At 39.2% G+C, this 18,356-nt stretch overlaps 1 protein-coding gene across 3 annotated transcripts in view; it reads left to right on the plus strand.

Annotated features, from left to right (window-relative positions):
• NRG3 (neuregulin 3) overlaps positions 1-2,813 on the plus strand; it is a 402,582-nt gene extending 399,769 nt beyond the window's left edge. For all 3 annotated transcript variants that reach the window (XM_034062153.1, XM_034062155.1, XM_034062154.1), the window contains one exon: positions 1,575-2,813. In XM_034062153.1, coding sequence (XP_033918044.1) covers positions 1,575-2,082 — 508 coding nt within the window. In that variant the 3' untranslated portion in view covers positions 2,083-2,813. The remainder of the gene's footprint in view (positions 1-1,574) is intronic.
• Positions 2,814-18,356: the final 15,543 nt, after the last annotated feature.

Here is an 18,356-nt window from a genome sequence, read left to right on the forward strand (position 1 = left end):
ACAACACCTCCTCATTATTGCAGCACTCCCAGCTGCATTCTCTGGTCTTCTGGGGACACCTGGGGAGTTTTCATGTAGGTGCTGTACAGAACTGCATGCAGGTTAATGTGTCAAACAGTTGTACAAACACAGTGCCACCATAGACGAGCTAATAACAAGTCAGTGGAGCTCTGCTGGAAGTGAGCCTAGAGATATCTCCTCCTCTCTCCTGTCTGACAGCCTGCCAGGAGGATAAGACCAAAGGAAGCCTTTCCAGTTAATTAGTGTTGTGAGCTAATATTGGACTATGGCTGTTACATGCAATTCACTTTCTCTTCCTTAGTTCTTTTTCTGCTAATGCCAAAAAGCAGCAAGGCATGGATGAATAGGAGGATATCCCTAGTGAAGTCCAGCAGGCTTAAGCAGCTTTCAGAAAAATACCCTTCAAGTCATAGCTCAAAGCACCTGCTTCCACACCAGATCTAAATGTTGCTTTCTCATCCATGGACAAAACATACTAGACTTCACCATTAGCTTGTCTTATGAAATAGCGATATGATCACAAAACTCATTATAAATAAAATATGTTCCAGTACTGAGGTGATGTCTGTGGTCCTTGGCAGTGATGACTAACTCTTAGGGCACCGTATTTCTCGTAATGCTGCTTCTCAGATGAGAATTTTCTTTTTTTTTGTCATTGTTTCCTTTGGTTTATATTTAGTCTACTTTCCATTTCTGGTTTTTAAGTATATCATGTAAAACTCTTTCTGATCAGAATAATGAATTTGACTTTAAAACAAATCAGAAATGTTGATAAAAATTCACCTAAGTTGATAATAATAAATAAAAAATCATGCTATGATATTTGTTAATGGAGGATAAAGATTTTTTATGTTTTTTTGAAGCACAGGATTGCAGTATCAGGCAAACACAGACATTTGCTTAAGCCAAAGGTATTAGGTCTATTTCCAGGTGAGATCCAAGAAAAGAAATCAGGCCAACATTAGGAGTATGGGCTATAGAAAAAAAGACATGTTTTTAGAGGTACGCTGCACTTAGATGCTCTGCTTGTTTGAAGGGGAGCACATAAAATCATTTCTATATACATAAAGACTACACAGCCATATTTTGTTTCAAGTTCTTTTTTTCCTGCACCTTTTTAAAGTGTTCTCCTAAAGTATGGGTTTGACATTGAGAGTTCCGAACTCATCAATGAAAGCAAAGAAAGCATCAGTCCATTTCCCCAGTTAGAAGCATAGGAATGGAATTTCAAATATAATGTCAAAGAAAAATAATAATACAGTACAACTCCTGAAATCTTTTAAAAAGGAATCATCTTTTTTCTCATATACTGGTGGGCAAAGATGAGACTGGGAGGAAAGCAATGGTTTGTCATCAGTAGATCTGAGAATCAAAGCCAGGTCTCCAGAGTCTGTAGTTTTCCCCAGGGCCATACTATTACCAAGTGTTCCTAGTGTGAGGAAAAAAATGACATGTAGCTTTTCAGCACAGTTCACTGAATCTTAGAGTTTTCCTGCTGCTTATTGCATCTGACCACTTGATGTACAACAAAACCTTCTTTTTACTCTTTCTAGGTATTCATCCAGTGGTTTAAAAACTCCTCAGAATACTTCAATAAATATGCAACTGCCTTCAAGAGAGACAACCCCTTATTTTAATAACATGGATCAGAAGGACTTGGTCAGCTATTCATCTTCAAGGGCCAACTCTGTTCCCATCATCCCGTCTGTGGGCTTGGACGAAGCCTGCATGCAAATGCAAAATGTTTCTGAAGTAACAGGCATCAAATGGTGCAAAAACTCCTATTCAGCTGAACTTGTCAATGTGAGTTCCCCAGTCAGTAATTGTCTTATAGCAGAACAACACGAAGTGAAAATATTGCTAGAAACTGTGCAGGAGCAGATTCGGATTCTGACGGACGCAAGGCGGTCGGAGGACTATGAACTGGCGAGAGTAGAAGCAGAGAACAGCACGAGTGAAAACACAGCCTTTCTGCCCATGAGCCCCATGGCCAAGTCAGAGCAAGAGGCACAATTTGTCTTAAAAAGTGAAACGCAAAGAGACTCGGTATTGACCAAGTGACTTCGTGTGGGGATTTTGGGAGGGGAAACGAGATCTGTGCATTTGATGCTTTGTTAAACAGGAAGGGAGGAAATTAATTACAAATTATTTATATGCATTAATTTAAGAGCATCTACTTAGAAGAAACCAAATAGTCAATCGCCCTCATATCATAGTGTTTTTTAACAAAATATTTTTTTAAGGGAAAAGTTCCAGGAGGGATGGTGTGTGCATCAGGTGCTTTCTAGGCAGGATTACACATAAAGTTTCGGTTACAGAGCATTTACCATTGTCCTCTTTAGCTGTCCAGAGGCTTAGGCTATGCATCTTTTCTTTCAGTAAAGGCCAAGACCATTCTTAGATTCATTTCTGGTTTCAGGGCAGCGCTGCAGTCAGCTGCTGCCCAGGGACTCAGACCCTGGGGAGCAAGTCCCATGACCCCACCACAGACCCAGTACCCTCTCTCCCTCTCCTCTTGGTTCCAGGTTCACACCATGGCACGCAGGTCTGGTACCTACTGTGGAATGACAATAAATCCCTAAATTGAGCCAGACACTTAACCTTCAACCTTACTTTAATGTGTCACTAAGCCCAAGAAAGTCAATGGAAACAGGAGCTTTGTGTTCAGTCAAGTGTGGAGTGGGACTGGGGTCTGTATTGGTATGATATATGTTACGGGGTAGAGTTTCAGTGGTCAGGAGCCTGCAGGTGCTCCATTTTCTGAGCTTTGCCTATCGGAGCAGCCTTAGTGGAGAGTGAGGAAAAACAAAAAGTCCAAAAGCGTTTATTATGGCAGGTTTGGATTTGATTTGGGGTTTTTTGAGTGGGAACATAAATTTTTTGTTCATTAATAACCCCTCAACATTTCTAAACTGTTATACTTTGAAGGCATTTGTAAGCTCTCAAGGAGCACTTCTGAGTGTGTGTGTATTTTTTTAACTCATTTTTTATTATGGATTGTTCAGAGAAGAGTCAGAAAGATCCAGTATGATCAAAATACAGCTGATAAGTGTCCACAATGCCCTAATTTGTTCCCACTTTCAGTTCTTCAGTCACTTCAGTTAATCATGGCTTAGGCTTGTGAACTTTTAAAGTTTCAACCCTGCAGATGGTTCTGTATGGGCAGATCCAGAAGCATGCACAGATATGATTCTAATTGAGTTATATAAGAGCAGATGGTTTCCACCAAATCACTCCCTGCAGGGAGTCAAGGCCTTGGAGAAGAAATGTAATTTCCTGGTTGCCATATCCCAATCACATTATAAGCATTTTTTTTCTGCATTTGCTTTCTGTTGAGTCCTTCTTCCCCCATAAATTATAACGCAATATGCCAATAATAGCAGGAATTGGATTCAGCGGCATACACATTACTGTTTTTATTAGTGTTAAAATATCTCCTTATTTGTGCGGAAAAGTAAAATCAGCTCTAATAAATAATTGCTAAATAGCCTTCCGTTAATGTCAGAAAATTGATTAAAAAACAGATTACAGTGTATACAGAATGTAACAAAATACTCCTTCAGAGCAAATTAATTGTTAAATTTATACATGTGGCCCAGACTTTCTAGTTCACAAGTCTCAAGACTTCCCAAAATAGCACAATCAATCATGCAGTGCTGTTGTATGTTGAGTCAGAATAAAGCAATATTTTAACCTCTGTCAAGTAAATTTGCAAAAGAAATGCTGAAGGTGTATGTCATTTTTTTTTGTTAAAGCAGTAAAAAAAATTGCTATTCACAGTCTTCATTCACCAAGTCTTATTTTGGGTTTCTTTTGCCTTTTTGTTTTTAGTTTTGACTTGTTTTTTTAAGATAAAGTTGATAAAATTGTCATGTATACGGAACTTTCTATGCTGTAATTTTTGCTGTGTATTTTCAATAAAAATGTATTTGAGGGCAATCTATGCTTTATGCCCCAGGATGGAGCATGCCTCATTTGGAATGCATTCTTCAAAGACACAGGTCTTTTGTTGTAGCAGTAGTGTGCGATAACCATGAGGAGTGGTCTCACCCTAACAGGTTTCTGCGCAGTATGTTGTGGCTGGGCACAGAATCACCATGCATGAACTGAGCTAACTGTGCTGGATATGGCCCCAAGCCCATACCAAATAAACCTTCTGAGAAAAGGGGTGTTTTAGGTGAGCTCAGCTTCACATCCCTACCAATGACTTTTCTGTCAATATCCCACCAGCTCAGGACATGAGCAAAGTGAGGTTGCCTCTGCCCATAAGCCCTGTGAATGTACCTGTAATATAAAAACTGGCTACAATATAAAGCTCTGATTCAATAAACTGTGAAGTGTGATCACAATTAATTAATTGTTCACACTTACTAATTAATTTCATCAAGAGATGGTCTATCTGCAATAAAGTGCAGAATCCTGCCCAGATAGGTATTTCAAAATTAGATCTTTCAATCCAGATGTAAGGTTTTCTCACCCCCAAATCCTACCAAAATCTGCAAATTCACCTTTGGCAACATATTGTAAATACACAGCAAAATTTCTGTTGAAGAAAGAACCATATCATAAGCAATGCCTTTTTGGAGAGAATGTGTTCACTCAGCACTCCTGAAAGACCCAGAAAGAGGGGAAGAGCAAATGTATTTAGGAGAATGAAATGTTTGAGTGAATGATTGATCTTAAAATGGCGAGGATATCTTCAGTTCATGTTAGAGATGCGATCTTGTACTCAGCAAAGGATGTGTGACTGTTATATGTTAACTGTTCTATTCAGTTTTCAGCATGTTTGAATAGAGAGACATTAATATTAACCATATGTCAGACTAGTGTATTATTTGTTAAGAGTATCGCTTCAGATCCTGTTGAAACTGTCATTGTTTGCAGAGGAAAAGAAAAAGGTTTGAAAACATCAAACTAGATAGCCTTAATGTCCTTTGTGTGTTTCTCTAATGCACCAGTTTTCCTCCATGGACCTTTCTATTTTACAGTGAATGAGACAAAATTTTCTCTGAAGTCTGACAATTAACTAAGTAGAGGACACAACAGAAACTTGTACCAAAATAGCCAAAGTCATAGGCCGAATTTTGCGTTACTTCTGACCCCTGTGATCACACTGAACTCAGGGGATTCAGAAGCGATGTGAGTCAGTGTAGTTCCTAGAATTACATCTGTTCCTATCCTTGGAAACAGACTGTAATCCCTCTAAAAGAGTCTCTGAACTCAGTCATTTACCTGTAATGTAATTAAAAATTATATCTGACCTGTGGAGTTCCAAGTGCAGTCTGGTGTGAAAATTCACACATGCAGCATTACACTCGAGTAAACTGGAAGAACAGCTAACTAAATAAATTGAACTTCCTCTGAACTGAACAGAGAAAGCCTGTGTCTCTTCAGCATGATACTGTGGAGCAGAATTATGACAGAAGTCTATATCCAGGTTTGGTTTTTTTCTGTATAGAATTTCTTCAAAATAACCCCCCAAAAATCCGCTAGAATGGTCTTAACATTTGAAATAGGAAATGTAGGTGAGTATGGGCACATTTAATAACATTAACTACTGGAAAATTCTTCAGTACACCCATGCCATAACACTGGAATGTTCTAGTTGTTGCATGATTAAATTTTGACCAACAAATGCATCCATGGAAAAAGAGATTTTCAGAATGCTTTTGGTATCTAGCCATGCTCCCAGCTGATGCAGTCAATGTAGCAGTTTATATTAAGAGAGGATCACATCCAAAAATCTCTTATACTCAATGTTCAGTTAAGTGTCACAAAGTTTAGTAGCCTTCTACATGGTGTAAGGACTTCTACACTGATTTATGGACCTACATTCATTTTGCTTATGGAAATCATGCTTGTGTCACCCTCACTAGAACGCGATGCAAGATTTGCTGCCCAAATGATTGGTTTGTCAGGTTTGTCTTTTACAAGGGTTGAATATCACTGACCAGGTTCTAAAAACAATGAACTTTCCAGCAAGTGGTTAATTCCAGTTTTATTAATTAAAATCCTACAGCTTCAGGTTTAAATTTTGAAGAAACGATGAGATGACGGCATATGCTCATGACCATGCATGTGCTAGATATGTTCCTAAATCAAATGTTCAATCATAAGATCACAAGAAGATAATTCATACGTCTCATATAAGGAGAGAGAGAATCTGGATGCCTCTTCCCAATTCATCCCCAGCAAGACCCGCTTCTGTGCTGTCCTATGCCTGCTTTGATTTTTTATGAAATCACTGAATTTGTAATGGTTGAGCATCTTTATTCATGTTCAATTTTACCTTGCCCTCAGAATTTGGTATAATTTATAGGCTAAAGTTTGGGACACTGGGACTGTCCGCTGAGTAAATTTAAGGCCTAAAACATTCAAAATCATTTATGTGTACATTTATCTGCTTTCGGTAGACCTTATGGGAAATCTTTCCCTTGAAGATTTATGCAGCCTGTTCTGCAAGGCATTTTCCTGCCACTGCTGCTGGTATCAGCATTTCCAGTTTCTGAGTCAGATGCTCTCTTCAGGTTCTCCTGGGCACTGGGACCAGGAGCCTCTGACTTCTTTCAGAGTACCAATGACCAGAAGTCATCTGAAGTGTCCTGAGCCATAGCTATATATCAGAACACTTCTGCCTATTAATAGGAAAATGTCTCCAAAGTTTAAGACCTTTCATATGCATTGCATTAAATTATATAAAAAAGCTGAAGTTTATGAAATTAAAATTATATCGTAAATATTATTGATTTTATCTATGTCTCGCTTTGAAGGAATATGGAGGGAGAGCTCTCAGTTTTGTAAATATTTGGAAACTAAAATACAAATAATAATAAAAAATAATACAAAGGATAATTACTATTCTAAAATACGAAAGATAGTTCCTTGCTTTCTCTGAAATAATCAGTAGTAGCTAAAGGTTATTGAGATGCATTAGGGAAATGAAAGAAGACTCAGTGAGGGCATTTTATAAGTCTTGCCATTAATATGACTAAGGTGGTGGTTTTTAAGTAATTCAGGCTTAGACTTTCCCTTGCTTGACAATACATTAAGATAATCTTTCTTTCATAATATAAAGCTTACTTCTGTACAGAGCTGAGTCAAGTATCACCTACCTTAGCATAAACAGAACAGAAATGCAGCATAGGTTTTGCTTTGACTTTCTGATTCAAGTGTTAAACTCGCTTGCTTCAGATTATCTCTGATTTCTTCCAGGAAAGAATAAATGAGTATCCCAAAAAAACAGAAAATAGGTATGAATAATTGATGACTTCCCCCTCCCCTCCGAAATCTACCAATTAATGCTATGGATATTGAATATCATAGAAATATCTGAGATTTTGACTGCCCTTGATGGGGAAAACAGCAGCTAGAAGAATTACCATCCCCCACCACCCCAGCAAGATGCACACTGGGGATTTCTGGAGAAAAGGGTAGGGAGCTTCTCCTGGTTCTCAAAGAGGGTAGGGAGGTTCTTCTAGCTATGGCACAGCTTTTCCATGGGTGAGGAGGGATAGATTTTGAGATGGATCAGGAGACATCATCTGAGAAACTTGCCTTACCTTTATTTCTTTCTCAGACCTCTGTCAAGTCAGTGAAACCGTGGTCGTCAGCACTAGTTTGTTTTGTAAGTTAGTGATTTCCAAATTCTGGGATTTTTATTGAATTTTGGAAGCAGAGACATCTCAAAAAAAAAAAAAGCCCTAAAATGTCTTGTGTAATTTTTTTAAACCATCTTTACCTGAAATGCTTACATTGTTTTAACTATTTTTTTTAAATTAGGTGTTACAAATATAAACTCCAAACATACATATTTACATCATGATAACAGGGCATGGTTAAGATCTAGGTGTCATGTTTCTCTCCTGATCTAGATGAAGATGTCCCTGCTCATCTCAGGGGTGTTGGACTAGATGACCTTCAAACGTCCCTTCCATCCCAAACCATTCTAACCATTGCCTGGAAAACATGTTCAATTTACTTCTGTTCTTTTTTGAATCGTTTATAAAATGCTGGAGATTTCTGTGCACATCAACGGCCACTTTGAGTTTTACATGGAAAGGTAAATAAAACTAACATATCTGCAAACAAAAAATGGACTACATAAAACTTCCAGGTCAGACTCTAGTGGTATACAAGTGGAAGTGTTTCACTGAAAGCATAGTTAATGTGAAGGGAATGAGGCTCCTAGAGGAAGATTTTTATGGTGGCTCATCAGTTGAGCTGACTGAAATAAAACCCAGGTTTCCACCTCCACAGTGCTAACCTATGCTTCTTTCTAAAACTGTCCCACCCCAAGTAACAGGGTGTCTGAAGCTCCACCACTAGTGACTGTATCAAAAGGCAAGTGTCAGCACTGACTTCTGCAAAAACTCCTCTTATTAAATCAAAATGAAATAATATGAGCTAAAAAACGATGGAACTGATTCTCAATTGCTGTCAGGTTATAGCGAGCACTAGCAATGGTGCTAATTTACTGTTTCTGAGGCTGTGGCTCATGATTTGATGTGACCCATGAGTTTCCATTGTCTATGCTGGAGCTATCTGAGCAAAAATTTCTCTGCCCTTCATGGTAACATTATTAAAGTAGTTTTATTCCAACTAACCTCATTTTTTACACTTCACTGTGTATTGTCCTTGATTATTGTAGAGGTAAAGCTGATTCCAAAGTCTGCTTAAAGTGCAACCTCCTATCTGTCTTTGTCAGAGTAACTGGTTGTGATCACTCAGCTCCAGTTTTAACAGTGGTGTAAGGTCCTCTAACTCTACAGATCAGAGCTGGGTCTTGCAGTCCAAAATCATGTATATGTTGTAGAATCATAGAATAGTTTGGGTTGCAAGGGACCTTAAAGATCATCTAGTTCCAACCCCTCTGCTACAGGCAGGGACACCTTCCACTAGACCAGATTGCTCAAAGCCCCATAGAACCTGGCCTTGAATACTTACAGGGGTGGGGCATCTCAGCAACATGTTCCAGTGCCTCACCACCCTCATAGTGGAAGAATATGTACAAGCAAAACTGTCTGTACTTGTTCTGCACAATTGTATGCATTCAGACCTAAGCATGGATCAGCTGCCAGGCTGATCTTTCACTGTTTTATTTAACAAAGCTATAGTTTAAATGTAATTTTCCGTGCTGCTTCTCTGTATGTTGTATAGAGAAGCAATGAAGGCAAGGTCAGCATGTCTGCATTTTCATCTCAGCTAACAATAGTAGGCTTTTTTTTTTTGCTCCGCAAAGCAGCTCAGGAAACAAAGATGTTCAAATACTGACCTCAGGAAAAACTGGTACCCTGGCAGGGGAAGGTTATTCTGAGCAGATGCTTGTCTAGTCTGTCTTTCTTCCTAAGCAACCTTTCTTCCAAGAGCCAGTGTACCTAAAACACATAAAACAAGCAAAGCTAAGGCAAAACATGGACCCTGCCTGCTTTGCAAAGGGGTCAGGGGCACAAGTAAAGGCTAATTACCAAAAACCTTTCTAGCTAGTTCCACTAGTATTTGCACAGACTGGTAATTCTAAAATGACTGTATGATTTGGTCACATTTATCTGCAGGCTGTGATGTATTTAAACCGATAGCCTTTAAATTGTCAGTGATTTGCAGTATCTCAGGACAGAGTTTCAGCTTGCTCAGGATGGCATTTACCACTCTCCTTAACCTCCATCCCAGTTTCATTTGACTAATGGACGTTTCTATTACACAGGTGGAAGTGACACCGCATTGCTGGAGGCTTGAGTGTCACAGTAAACCCTGCATAGCTTTTTGGCAAACAAGGCAAACCAGTCCTTCTTTCAGCCTTGCAGGCAGTACTCTGGGCTGTGAGGTAGCATAGTGCAGGCTCATCTCCTTTGTCAGGCAAGAAATCGGGTTTCACAATAGGGGAGGCCTCCTAAACTCCCTCAAGACTGAGACAAAAGGGTGGCTTGGAAAAAACCCAACTGGAAATCACAGTCCTTTAAAATAGGTTGTGGTTTTCATTCCAATTTCTCCAGTAAGTAGCTGAGTAGGTTTTGTTTTTAAATTGACACTTAGCTCAATTTAAAGCTGTTTCTAGACAGTTTCAGAGAATAAAGAGAACACATCCCAGTGCAAACGCCTATACTCTAGGAAGGCACTGTAGTTCACAGACAACATTCCATCCTTGTGGGTAGGATGTGGGCATCAATGCTTTGCCAGTCTTCTTTAATTTGTTGACAGAAGGCCAGGCAGTGCCCTGCACTCCTCACTCACTGGCTGCTGATGAGACCTGCAGTAAATCCCCTACTAAAAGCACTTAAAAATGAAACAAAGATGAAGGAAACATGGCTTGTTCACTGTGAATATCCAGCTAGGATATTTGGAATAACTGCAAGAGAATCATTTGCCTTTGCAAAATGATTTATTGGTTAATAGCTTTTCAGTCCTCGCTATTTAGTCAAACAAGGACCGTAAGATTTCCAGATATAAAAGTGGAATGATTGGTTCCTGGATCTGGTTGTAATGGTCACAATTCCAATATGTCAGACTTTTTGCTGAGCACTGATCAAGTAGTCAATTGGCCTTCATTCAAATAGATGAAGTTGTAGAGTTACACCTGATTTCCTTTCTTGATCATTAGATTCTTTCCATATCATGTAAAATTATGTTTACTTTAAAACTGATCTGTAGATATGCATGAAACAGCACCTAATGCGGACTTGAAGTTTGAATCCTCTCAATGCATAGATAGGGTGGGTCTTGTGAAATCTTCATTTTAGCAGCTGAAAGTCTTGAACCATTCACTGAAAGACAACTATTTGATTTTAACAAAATTGATTCTGCTGTTAATAAAGTCACTGATAAACACTTGAGCTGGATTTGGGGCTTCTAAATACTATACGTAGATATAGATATGTAAAGCTACACACACAAACTTCTTTTAGAACACATAAATGAATGCTCAGACTTAAAGTTTATTAATCTAAATAGCTGGAGAGAATATCCACTTAACCACATAGCCTAAACACATTGAAGAAGGGGGGAAAGGTGTTTATTTTCAACTGTATTTATTTTTTCACTGGTACAAACAGAAATAAAAACAGAAGAAAAATAATCATAGTGCCTATGACAAAGGTCGTTTTTCAAGGGGTGTGCAATGTGTACCACAATTATTTTAACTGCAAATGGAAGCTGCTTTTAGACTGAGTGTGGTTGAAATGAAATGACCTTAGAAAAAGTGTCACCCAACATCCCAGGAAATGTTTGGGTTTGGTACGTTTGGCCTTCGTTTTTGTGGAGCTGTACATTCCTGTCCATGGGTTTAAAGGATAAAAAAAGAACTGATTTCAGAATCAATCTGTATTTTGACTCGTTCTTGTACTCCCAGCACCGAGGATGGATTGCCATAGGAGTAACTGAAGCTGAACGGTGTAATTTTTCCATTCAGTGCCACAAATGAGTTTTACTGTTTTACAGAATCCAGTCTTTTTTCTCTGCTTACATGGTGTGCTCCTGCTGTCGCCAGACATCTCTCTTTTAAAGCAGAGGTTTAATTTGTTAGAAAAGCCACAAAGAGGTCCCTCCCAGGGTCCCCCAGCTGCATGGAAAACAGTGCCTCCTTGCAGCCTTGCAGTTCCCTGTGTGGACGTCCCTCCCTTTCCCCCCTGCGCAGGAATGTGGTTGAACCAATCCATGCTGAGCTTATTCATCATCCAACCCCCAGAGACGCTTTCTGCCTGAGTCCCTCCAAAAACATCTCTCTAGTTGATGCCAGGTAGCCCCCAGCTGAAGCCTCAAGTCATAGAATCATAGAATAGTTAGGGTTGGAAAGGACCTTAAGATCATCCAGTTCCAACCCCCCTGCCATGGGCAGGGACACCTCACACTAAACCATATCACCCAAGGCTTCATCCAACTTGGTCTTGAAATTCACTACAGTTCCCTTCCACTGCTGGCTCTGCTCACAGTGTGATGAGTGCATTAAATCTCAGCTGAGACCCAGCCTCCTCCTAGGCATGGGAAAGAGGTTGCAGGGATAGGCGTCAGGAGAGCAGCAGGTATTCCACAGCTTTGCTCTGCTTCAGTCAGGTTATCCCAGTACACCCTCTCTTCTCTCCCCTTTCCCCCAGTTAGGTTCACTCCTGGCCACTGCCTTGCAGATCCCTACTTTCCTGGCTAACTTGGGCTTTTTATTCTAGCTTGGAAGAGCTGTCTGAATCTGTTACTTGGCTTCTACTTTTTGCTTGAGATCTGCCTTACTTTAATAATGCTAGCCCGCGTGCTTATGAACAAGTCAATGTTACAAAATTGCAGAAAAATATTATATTTCTATTCCAAAATATAATAATATTCCAAAGCTGCTCTTCCAGGCACCTCATCCCCTCAGCACAGGCACCCAAACGAGTTTGATGCTGAAACTCACTGATCTAATAAGAATCCTCCTTTTGCCCAGGACTCGGGATAGGTTTGAGTGGGAGTATAACACTGCCCTATATAATGGGCCTACCCACAGGCAACCCACACACCTGCATTAGATGAAGCTGTTCACCTGGTTCACAGCCACTGAGAATACCCTTTGTCTCCCTAACAGTGACCACTTCTTCAGGTCTTTTTGCCTTGTGTGCCTGCACTAGAAGGGTTCTATTCTGCTGAGAAGAATCAGCTCTGCAGGTATGGCTCTAGCAGGAGGTTTGCTTCTTAAATGTGCTATTTCTGATTAAATGTTTGTGTTAGGCAATGTTTTTGTTGTTGTTGTTTGGGTCAGGTTTTCCTCCCTCCTTTTTGTTTTTTGATGGATATTATATGTAGTAATTATTTGTTCTGTGGAATAGTAACTCAGTTTATTAGACTGAGTACAGATTAATGTATTAGATTACAGCAGTTTTATAGCTTTATCTTAAAGCTTTCACTCCATTCAGAGCTATGGTTGATGGTTTGAAAATGTGCTTACTTGGTAAGAGAGTATCAGTTTTTTTCCCCATTCACCCAAGGGTAATTGTAAGTTTCTTGTCTGCTGCCTTCCAGAATGGAAAAATCTGAAGCTTATTTAGAGTGTGTTTTATGTCACAATAGTCACTGCATACTGTCCAACTGTCCACTAAAGCAGCTTGCATGCTGAGGAACTATGCAAACCTTCAAGGGTGCAACTTACAATGAAACAAAAAAGGATGTAATGAGAGTGGCTCATAAAATGTCCATTAAGTCATGTTTGACACTCGCTAAAACTTCATGTTCTTATGGAATGCCAATGTTAAAGGCACATTAATTATTACTGCTTTCTGAAACAAGGCTACAGCAAGCTTCAGAAATTTCTTGTAAAACTATTATCCTAATAATTCAAACTACTTTGCTTAGGCAGTCATCTGCAGAACAAAAGCTTTTCTCAAATTACTTATGTACTTTTAATTTGTACTGTTCACAGACCCATAGCAAGTTGTTAAAAATGCTAACAAGTTACATCTATTGCTAATGCCAAACACTGCAGTTACCAGCAAAATGCTTATAGGAATGTCATTGTCTCACTGTAAGCATGGTTTTCTTGCTAGGACCTGGTGAGCATATGTGCTCACAGACCACAGTGAAGCACTTAGTTGCTTGCAAAATGATTCAGGAGGAGTAGCACTGGTCCAAAAAATTAAGGTTTTGTTACCAATTTAATACTACTTAAAATAGTTCATTTGTGTTTATAGGTTCTTGATGTTTTTCAACCTTGGGCTTCCTTCTCGTTGTTTATTATCTGTCAGTAAAGTGAGATAAGAAATTATAGATGGGTGAGAAGCAACAGAGCAACCACTAAAAAATATTCTGATTTTACTCTTTTTTGGTGAGTTTGTTTTCTTAATTTGGTATTCATAAGCATTGTTATAATAGGATATGCAAAGATGCAAGGAAGAAGCTGATGTTTTGGGAGGCTCTAGTTCTTTGTAGCAGAGGAACTGGAGGAAAACAAGGAAAACAAGGTGTGAGGAAAGGAAAAGCTCAAGACAGATTTTGGGGAGATCTGTGTGCCAAATATTAATAAGGGCTTAAAAAGAAAATTGACTTGAACCTCCTCCATGTTCAGGTGGAAATAAGCTAAATGGACAGATCCAGGTCAATAGAGGGGAGCTAATGAAAACTCTGTGGGGGAATCTACTCTGAAAATAAGACTCCTTGGGTTCTGTTCTTGGTAATTAGCTACCAACAAAAAAACCCAACCAAACAAAAAAAGCCAACCATGTCCTGGGCTACATCAAAAGAAGCATGACCAGCAGGGTGAAGGAGGTGATCCTGCTCCTCTACACTGCTCTCGTGAGACCTCACGTCCTCAACATAAAAGGACATGGAACTGCTGGAGCAAGTCCAGAGGAGGGCCATGAGGACGATCGGGGAGCTGGAGCACCTCCTTTGTGAAGACAGGCTGATCCATTATAAAGGTGATATTTCCCGGCAGAGTTGATTTCTTTTTAAGGAATCAAAGTGGTTGGAGGAAAAGAAGCACACACAATTATTGCTACAAAAGAAAAAACAAAAACGAAACCACAAAACAACAAAAAAAAACCCACAAAAAAGAAATCTGAGTTATTTCCTCTACATTTTATCTTGAATTCAGGCCAGAGAAAGTTAGAAGGATTTAATTTTAGGGATTAACTTTGGGAAAATGGTTTTTTACAAACTAGTTTGTAGTCTGGGATGGTGGATAAAAGCACTCATTCTACAGTCAGATTGGGTACTGCAGGCATACAGATGACTGTCTTGCTCCACTTCACATCTCTTATGTCTTACAGTCTCTTCCCACTATTTCTATTTGGAAGATGTTTCAATGTAGTGCATTTGGGGCAATGGGGATGGAGGGAATATGGCTTATCTCCAAGAGTTAATACAAGTCTCTACAGCTGCAGTATGTCCCCTACTTTCTTTTTGAAGCCTTTTACAAAGTCTCCAGTTGTCCTTCTCAGGGTTTCTCTAGCTCTTTTTCTGTCATGCTCCATAGTTTGCTGCTATCTTTTCCAAAAGTAGTGCTGCTGGTCTAGGCTGTGATTTATACTGGGGATAACAGACATGGCAGCTATCTAAGTATCTTGGTTCTAAGTAAAATAAATAAATAAATACGGTTTTGGCCAAGTCTGCAGCAAATTTGGAGGCCCTGAGGCTAGTCCTGATATAGCCAGAAAGCTGCACTGAATGGAGATGTCTGCACAGGAGTGGCAGAAGCTTCCTGGGCACCTTCCTGGGAGATCCTAGGTATGGGGACCAAGATCACTTGTCAGATCACTGTAGAGCCAATGTTGCAGCAGTTATTTGGTAGGGAAGTTTTATGGTGACCATAAACTCCAGTTCATGGAAATTGGATGTCCTGTTTACAACCAGCAGCGTAAGTAGCATGTGAAGCCACTATAGTGTGAAACACATAAATGAGGTGAATGGGACAGATAGATGCAGGTGTTTGACAAGCCCTGCAGCTAGTAGGGGAATTGAGAGAAAAGGAGATCTTGCTTTTCTCTGAGCTGTGCTTGATCTGCAAGCTTTCCAGAGTACTGTTGAGATCAGGTGCTTTTTGCTTACTCTGTGTTAACAGTAGGTGTTTTACCATTGGATGTTAACAGCTTCTTGACCAAACCTCCATTGGGTAATGCCTTGTTCTTGGAGCTTTCTCACTTTGAAATGAATAGTGTTTATAGATTTATTGTTGGTAACTTTTAGTGTAAATGTAGACCAGCAAGATATGTAACTTTTGACTTCAGATCAAATGAACTTTCCATTCCTATATAATTTAGCCAATATAGATTAAATTATCTAACGTAGAGCTTCCTCTCTATGAATTAAATGTATTAATCTTTCTTACAAAGCTAGCAATAATTATATTATTATCTTGGTCTATTAATTCCTTTCCTCAAGTAGTTACTATTTTTATATGGCTACATTGGCCTGGAATAATTACAACACCAGTATTGCCTCAAGCCCTTCAGTTTAGCACTCTTCTGCTAAAATTTACTGCTTCTACTAAAGCCTTACAAATACTTGAAAGCAGTAACAGTGCATAGAGGAAAATTTCTCACCTGAGTGTCATGAAGGATACGTCATAAAGCTAAGCAGGAGTGTGTTTCATGATTTATGGATTAAATATCTCTTTAATCAAGATCTCTTAAGTAGCCAGTTTAATCATTGTCATCAACTTCATCAGGGTGATGAAACCATCACTGCTTTAGCAACTAATCAGCAAGAACTGGATGGGGTCTTCCCACTAATGTTGGAGCTGCTCATTAGAAAGGTGTCAGAGGACCCTGATGGTATCTGTGCATAATCTGCCCTGGTGCTTTTGCTGCATTTTGGTAGAGTGTGGATTCTTCTTTAAACTTCCTTCAGTTTAATTCAAATTAATTACTACTTTATATTTCAAATACCTAAGTATTTATATATAAAACTTGCTGAAAAATGCAAAGTGCACAGAAGTCAATTTGGTTGCTTCTTAGGCTTTATAACCAAGGCCAAACAAATCATTCACTATTTGAACACAGTTAAAAAAAAATCTAAAAGAAAGAATCAGATTTTCTGGAACAAAAAAAACCCCAAAACCAAAACAAACAACAAAAAACTCACAAACAAACAAAAACCAACCAACCAAACAAAAACCAAAAAAACCCAAACCACAACACTGCATCTAAACAAAGCAAAACCCCAAAGCAATGCATGCTGGAATGGCAGGTAGCTGATCTGTGATCAGACAGAAAACCAATGTTGGGTATGACCAGGAAAAGGATGGTTTGGAAGTTAAGAGGTTTGCTATCTGGGATAAGAAGATAAGTTGATTTGAAACATGATTCATATGTAGCATACCCTTGGGGTATTTGGTACAGATAAAAGAAAACTAGGATTTTTTCTAAGTAATTTAGAAGAGGCCATGTAAGATATAAGCAGCAGCAAAGCCCTAAGAAGGTTTTCAGGATCATAAAAATGAGTTTGAGAAGCAACTAAAATAACCATAAGCTATATAGCAAGTTACTTGTAGGTGATGAATCCAGCCAGCCGGAGACTTTGGGGAGTGAGGCTTTCTGGCAAACTGAAGAAAAGCTTTGCCTAGTTAGGAAAGCAGCCCTCTTGCTCTGGTTTTAAAACTTTATTTTTCCCTTTTTCTTCCTAAAATAAGAGCAAAAGTCTTATTTTGGTTATTTAACTTCACAGTGCTAACAAAGAATTTGGACATCTATCAAAGACACAGATAGTAGCAGTCGTATTCAGTAATCTTGACAGAATTTATCTCAAATTAGTCAAATAATGCAAATTTTGCTTTGAGTTCTTGCTACGAGTTAGCAGTTAGTCTGACAAAATTATGACAAAACCTGAACAAAAATCCTAAAATACTTCCCAGCACAGAGAGGAAAATTGAGCATCTCTCAGATGAATATGGGAGTGACTTCAATATTTGTAATCCAAACCTGGTGATTTCTGGCATAAACTAGTGATACACCTCACCTGTGTTTGGATGGAGGCTGGGGGCAGAAAGTCAAGGATGGTTTTGTCATTTTGTAGTAACTGCCATGGGAAAGGTGATCATTCCCAGCAGTAGCCCTTCAAGGAAGCAGCAAACAGAAGAGATACAGAGGGCCCTGAGTAATGCATGGAAAAGTGCAGAAGGACACAAAGTATCAATTTAGTTTTGGAATGTATGGGAAAACATGATTTTGAAATTAAATATTTCAATTATCTTTATAGTTTACAGGCTGAGCTAAATGCTGGGCTTGACTGGAAGGGGAAGTGACATCAAAAGGAGAAATGTAAATGTGGGGAAAGCAATGGATAAAGGAGTTAGAAGAGGTTTTGGAACAACGAATGGCTCCCCTACCTTATTTCTTTAATTGAAAACTGTGCTCTTGTCGTCTTGAAATATGTGGGACACCACATGAGACCAAGTGACATGCACTGATTTAACAACCATAATATCTTCCTATTATGGGACAGGAACCTTTGTGTCAAATACTGTTCGGTGTTTTACAACAGGCATTTCCTCAATTGTAATGGGGGAATTGTACTGAATCTTCCAAGGCTTTTCTCTCTCTTCAGATTATTGAAATCTGGGGTGTCATAGGTAATGTCTGATGAGGTCTTGAGTACCTGTTTTCATTATTAGTGGGGTATTTCTCAGAGTATTGGATTCTCCAGATCCACAAAAGTGGCTTCCTAGCTGTTAAAATATTTATTGGGACTGAATAGAGCTCCTCCAAATCGGAGCAGTATTCTCTGCCATCATAGGGTACACAGAGATGATACTTTTGATCCTGAAGTTGACAGAAAGGATCTTATCAGGCTTCCTGCACTGGCAGAGGTATCCTTCTTTGGTGCATGGACAGCTGTGTTGTCACTCCACCTCTCTGCCCTCCTGAGCAGAGCTGGAGAGAAGGTGA

The sequence above is a fragment of the Melopsittacus undulatus genome, chromosome 4, assembly GCF_012275295.1.
Source record: "Melopsittacus undulatus isolate bMelUnd1 chromosome 4, bMelUnd1.mat.Z, whole genome shotgun sequence".
NCBI lineage: Eukaryota > Metazoa > Chordata > Aves > Psittaciformes > Psittaculidae > Melopsittacus > Melopsittacus undulatus.